Source organism: Sinocyclocheilus grahami, unplaced genomic scaffold (assembly GCF_001515645.1).
Source record: "Sinocyclocheilus grahami isolate Dianchi unplaced genomic scaffold, SAMN03320097.WGS_v1.1 scaffold310.1, whole genome shotgun sequence".
NCBI classification, from domain to species: Eukaryota; Metazoa; Chordata; class Actinopteri; order Cypriniformes; family Cyprinidae; genus Sinocyclocheilus; species Sinocyclocheilus grahami.
Window position 1 is genome coordinate 1,236,348 of NW_015505489.1, and position 6,559 is coordinate 1,242,906.

The 6,559-nt window shown below is 38.8% G+C and overlaps 1 protein-coding gene across 1 annotated transcript in view; it reads right to left on the reverse strand.

The window, feature by feature from the left end:
• Positions 1-1,085: 1,085 nt before the first annotated feature.
• LOC107601658 (trafficking kinesin-binding protein 1-like) overlaps positions 1,086-6,559 on the reverse strand; it is a 22,797-nt gene continuing 17,323 nt past the window's right edge. The window contains exons 10-12 of the mRNA XM_016293914.1: positions 5,575-5,954; positions 3,712-3,814; positions 1,086-2,472 (exon numbers count right to left, since the gene is read on the reverse strand). Of these exons, the coding sequence (XP_016149400.1) occupies positions 1,707-2,472; positions 3,712-3,814; positions 5,575-5,954 (1,249 nt within the window). The 3' untranslated portion in view covers positions 1,086-1,706. The remainder of the gene's footprint in view (positions 2,473-3,711; positions 3,815-5,574; positions 5,955-6,559) is intronic.

Consider the following 6,559-nt stretch of genomic DNA (forward strand, 5'->3'; position numbering starts at 1 on the left):
GTTCCTCTGCAAAGGGGAGCTTTTAAAATTCACTTTTCACTAGCGTCATTGCTTTTACATTATACCCCCCACCCCCTCAAGTTTAGGTTTTTTCTTTTTATGTATAAAAAGTTAGCATGTTTAAATCCTTTGCATATTTACCATTTACAATATACAAGTAAAACGTCCCTTCAGTAATCTGATGAAATAAACACCATTGAAATGGCAGATACCTCTGTAGTTCTGAAACACATTCAACGAAGGTCATGCTGATTAAATGTGCCTCCACACACACACACACACATACAGTACACACACATTTACACCTGAGCAGAACGACTCATGCACTTTCAACTGTATGTGCTTCCTCTGCAATACACCAAATAGAATATATCCTTCAAATATCTGCATTGGGAAGTCAGCATAACACATAGTTACAGTATTTATGTCAGTGCATACTGTGGCAGGCGAAGCTATTATTATACAGTCTGTCCAAAAAAAATAAAAAATCAGGCACTATAAATTCCTATTGCACCCTTGAAATCTTTAAAGCTTACAATATATATTTCACTTGCTTTACATACGACACACATCAGTCAGTAGGTTTCAAAACCACAGCAAATGTACAGTTTTTTCAGTTGAACCTGTCATCCTTTTGACCAATGAAATTGTAGTTGTGCAATATTCCCATCAAGCCTTCGATACTGCAATTCCAAATGCCACGTACATCCACACATACACTTATAAATAATGTTGGTCTCAACAAAAGGACATTAAAAGATGACATAACATGAACACGATTGTGTTTCAAGTTCAAACTTGCTGCAACTCTCCATGCAGCACCTTCACAGCCCCGTTGTCTCGGTTTCTCTCTGAAGTATTTCAGTCAGTCGACTTTTGAGGATGTAAAACACAGAGTTTGTGCTAATGTGCAAATTATCACCAGTTCACATCAACAGCTCCCTCAATTGAGAGTCGCGTTATTGAACTCTGGTATTACACTATACTTACTTTTATATTATGCATTAATAAGCCTTTTTAGACAATTAATATTACACTGCCGTTATTTAATTGGCTGGACTACATGGAAAAGGCTTCTGTGAAGGTATTTGTACTAATAAAAGCATGTTTTACAGATTTTCGGCACACTATAGGGGCTGATTTAAAGCACTACAACATGGCCATTAAAAAGTTAATTCTGACCTAAAAATCAATAATAAATGACATAACTTAATTGTCTAGGCTACCATTAGCATTAAGGTGCTATCTGTGCTCTTGCTAGCATCACGAAATGAACCAATTTTGAAATGTCACATGGGAAGACCAGATTTACAACAACAACAAAAAAGACACTTTCTTGCTTATCCTCGAGTAGATTTGAAATTCAAAAAGTGCTTAAACAAAGTAATTTTGGGGCATGAATTTTCTGCTCTCTTCATATGCTACATTTTCTCGCAGTTAGCAAGTGCAAATTCCTTTTTTTTTTTTTTTTTTCCACACAAGCTTGGAATATACCAAGATATGAGACGATGCTGAATGAATTGTTCTGTATATGTTGGTCAGATGGACAGAGACAAAATAGGTTGTTATAGCAATTGTTATAACAAAATAATCTATACAAATATCATCTTAATAACAGGCACTCGAGTTGTCGCAGGGATGATATACTGTATCAATTCAAATTACAAATAAATGAAAGGCAAAAGGGGACGACAGAGAGGCAACATTCACTTTTCATTGAGGCTAGTTTGTCTGGGTGGCCCAGGGGCCAACATCAGGTCCTCACTGGAAGGCCCCGGGCCCTTCATAGCCATACTAGCCCCAACCATAGCTGGGTAACTGCGGTTTCTTCTCATCCCTGAGTTCAGCACTTGCAGTCCTCCTATAGGGGAAGTTACAACAGTGTGGGCCCCAAATGGCGGTGCCGGCCTTCCCATCCCTGGGGTCAAATTTCTGGGAGCCAGGCTAAACTTCTTCACCTTGTCCACAAGTCTCAAGTTCTGCACACTGACTTCACTCTGACACGGTGTGTCTTTCCGAGCCCTTTCGTCTGCCTCCCGCACTTCCTTCAGAATTGAGCTGGCTGGCCGTGAAGCCAGAAAGGTTTCGTAGGGGGGGTCTGAGGGGCTGTAGTCTACAGGGAACACAGGACTGGTGGGTTTGGATTTGCTGGGGGAGTTTGGAGGGGTGGAGGGGAGCGTGTCTGGGCCGGTGTGCGTGGGGGTGGCAGTGTGTGAGGAACAGGGGTCTGGTGGAGGGGCTCGATCCGCCCGGTCCCAACTGAGAGGGTTATAGACAGCAGCAGATATGCCTCTCTCCTGTAGGAGGCGTACTAGTCCCAGGGAGGTACTGGTGGTCTTGGTTGAGTCGCGGAGGTTGGTGAAACTCTCCGCCAGGCTGAGGCGACGAGGCGTGCAGGGAGTGGACACAGGGGTTGAGCGCAGACTGCTGTTGGACATCACACAGGAAGCCGGTGATGGACCTGACAAAAGACTGAGAAAGAAACACTTCATTAGTTTGACTTATCTATTTATATAAGCCACATGTCAAACTGTGCATTGATAACTTTGTGAATACAATTAAATGAACTGAAATATTCCAATAGTTCTGTGAGTAATTCAATCAAAATGCAGGGAATTTATATATATATATAAAAATAAAAAAAACACAATTGATTTTTTTATGTATTTTACAAATACATAAAAAGTGACTTGAATTACATTAAAAGATTTTTTTTTTCTCTCATTTCATGCATTGCCTGGAAATCAAACCCACGACCTTGACGTTGTTAGCACCTGTTTGACCTACAGGAATGCCATTGTTCTATTTTAAAATAAAAATTAAAAGTAAGCTAATATATTAAAATTCAATAGCATTCATTCATTATCATTTTGGATACACATTTTTTTGATTATAGATTAACAGCCTGTTGACATACAACCTCACGGGATTTATATATTGTTACATTATTTGATTAGACATCATGGCTCTGTTATCAATCTGTTCTTTCATGCACTCTGCTTTACAATAATTTACAATACACCCACAGACATAATCAGACAGATTCATACACCGTTTGTGTTATTTACACATAAATTGGTTATGTCATAATGCTTAAAGTCACCCAGAAAAAGGTTCTGGTGTTAGGTTGAGAAACATTCTTACAATACATCCAGTTAGACCATTAGAGTGGTTTGTGTTTGGCTAGAGAATAGCACACTCCCATGACACAAGGTTTAATCAGTACTAGGCTAGTCATGCTATTCATCCTCACCCCCAGGGGGCCCTGCTCAGTGAGTCTGCTCTAAGCCCGCCACCAGAACTACATGATAGTGAGCCGCCTCATCATCCTCGTCATATGACCTGCAGAGAGCCAGTTACACAGCTGTACAGTATGGTTGCTATAGAGACAAGCTATTTGTCTGGAACCCTTAATAGAGATTTAAGACTGTACAATAAACCATAAGGTGTCCCATTTGTTGTATTATGGTTCCAAAGTGTGCTTCTCCCTGCTTTGTTCTTTTTATGTGCCCTCATTTGGAAGCCCCAGATTTCATAAAGGACTAGATTTCTTGCTAAATTTTTGCCTGACCATTGCCCCCCCCCCCCCCCCTTATTTTTCACCTACACTCTCACAAAAAAAAAAGTCAAAAATGTTGGATAAGATCCATAAAATAATGTATACTAACAAGTTGTTAAGACAGTTTTATGGAAAGACCACACAGTTTTTACCTGGGTGTGACTCTGGTGAGTTCATCTGTAGGATGCAGGATCCTGCAGGTGGTGAAGGTGTATGTGGAGCTGGTGTGAGACATACATTTACCAGGGAAATGAACTGGGGAGAGCAAGAGAGGAGAGACAAACATCAGTACACAACACCATAAACACACTTAGGAACGCACAGAGGAAGTTAAAACTGCTTCAGGATCCGAGGAGACATAATGCAATCTACTGTGGCATAATGCAATCTATTATTGAGCTTAAAAATGTGACTGCAGAATTGGGATCTTTACATTTACATAGAAATCATAACGTTTCATTTGTACGATTCATCCTGATGCAGTTTTAAATAGCTTCAAACAGCAGGAGGGAACAGTGGGAAAGAAGGAAGATCAAATGATGAATTTGATTATTACAGACAAGCTAGAACATATTATATACAGGAGCTGGCACTGTGTTTCAATAATTATCAGCAGAAAGTTGTCAATTGTCATTATAAAGGGATAGTTCGCCCCAAACAAAACAAAACAAAAATGAACAAAAGCAAAAACCAAACACAGCTATTTACAAGTGTACTCAAGCCATCTGATATTCACAGAAAGTATGTGAGCATTGTGTATAAAATTCTAAAATGTGGCTTTCGTGTTTGTGTAGTCGACAAGCCTGACTTTGAAAGCATGTGGAGTGTGTTTGTGTACATGTGGTGTCAATGTGACCTCTTTCCAGTGTCGTTAGAGTCTGTTCACTCACATGACTGTGGCTCACACCTCCACGTTTTTAATAGAACTCTGTAACATTATCCTTTGAACACACTCAGAAATCCAGCTGGATGCTAGTTACATGCTGGGGCTCCTGTTGGGAATGTGTGATGATGTGTGTTAAATGCATCCAGGGATGTGTATGTGTGATGTGTACAGTTTAATTTCAAACATCACACTCTGTGCTCACATACAGGTTTATCAGGGGACAAGTGTGTGGAGAGAGTGAGTAGTAAATAAATGTGTTTTCCCCCCCAGGCGTTAAACTCTGGTAATGCAGGTAAGAAGAGAGACTGAGAGGAGTCTTTAGGAAATGAACTAGTGCTGAAAAAGAGAATTGAGTCTAGAAGCTAATACTAAATATCACTTATTATCACACTCATATTTGTAAGTATAAGTATAAGAGTAGAGCTACCAATTTTATATAATATCAATGATTTGGTGTGAATTGTTAAAGGATATATGAAAGCCTGTAAAGGAAAAAAAAAAGAAAGAAAAAATATATATATATATGAATAAACATAAATTAAGCATATTTTAGGATAATTCAGACTGCCCATTACTATAATACAATACATGTAGTATATTAGTATAATTTTATATGTAAATGGTATATAAATATAATTATAAAATTAAATTATGTTATGTTATTGAATTATATTATTAAACTATATTTAGTAATACATTTAATTAAAATTAAATGGCAAAACATTTCAGTTTTGATACAAAAACATTATTTATTAATATTTATGGTTATTTTATTTTTTATTTATTAATATTTAAAGCATTTTTCAACATTTCCAAAAGCTCAATTCTCATTTTTTCAGCACGAAAAGCCAAAGAAATGACTGACAGGCAGAATGACAGTAAAATGTAAAAAAATGACTATACTCAAAAGAATATGGCAGCTGTCTTCAGGGTGAGTGGATGATGTGCAGTGGGTGTGTGCCTGCAGCTGAACGAGGAGAGAACCAGCTCATCCTAGACCCTCACAGGCACAATACAATTGGGGCTTATGGGTACTCCACTAGGGCATTGTCTGTTTTATAGTGAGGCTTTATGTTCCCTCCCCCCTAAGCCTGTCCAGAGGGTTAGTGGGGTTACGAGGGTCCCTCACCAGATAAGACCTCCTTCTCTACAGCCTCCATTCGATCTGACCCCACTCCAGGGGTCCCTCCATTTTCTCTGAGCTGCTCTTCCTGCTTATCAGTAATGCTGTAGATGGAGTAAACCGAGTGCAGGGTGCCCAGAGACATGATGCTGTCTGCCGGAGTGAGGGGGCTGCCGTCTTCACTGCCACTCCCACCATCTCTCTCCTCGTATAATTCGCTCTTCTCTTCTGCCAGGGCATTGAGTTTACGCTCTCTCTCCTCCTCAAAGAAACGCCGCTCGCTAATGTAGTTGTCCCGTCGAAGGGAAAGACGACGCAGTGCCGCCTCCAGGTCACGAGAGCCGGGTGTGCCAGGCGTGCCAGGCTTTCTGTTGGAGTCATCAGAGCTGGAACAAATATTACAGACAAAGATTCAAACAATACAGTGTGGTCTAATGTCCACTACTGAAGAACTTACACACACACACACACACACCCCCACACATGCCTAAATGTAACAATTTCTATTGTTTTAATATAAAATAGGACCAACAAATCAATATAATTCTTGCCAGTGCAAATATGTAAGCTGATAATTATTTTCATGTTACAGTATAACTGTGATATATGATAAAAGGCTAATATTCTCTCTCTCTCTCTTTTTTTTAATAAATAAATAGAACACTAGTTACACTAAACTACAAAGTTCGGAAAAATGTATATGGAGTTTTTAAAGATGAATCAATAATCAATATAGTAGTTATAGTTACTACAGATTAAACTAAACTAAACTTTTTTCTCTAAAATGTATAACATACACACATATGTATATATATATATATACAGTGGGTACGGAAAGTATTCAGACCCCCTTACATTTTTCACTCTGTTATATTGCAGCCATTTGCTAAAATCATTTAAGTATTTTTTTTCCCTCATTAATGTACACACAGCACCCCATATTGACAGAAAAACACAGAATTGTCGACATTTTTGCAGATTTATTAAAAAA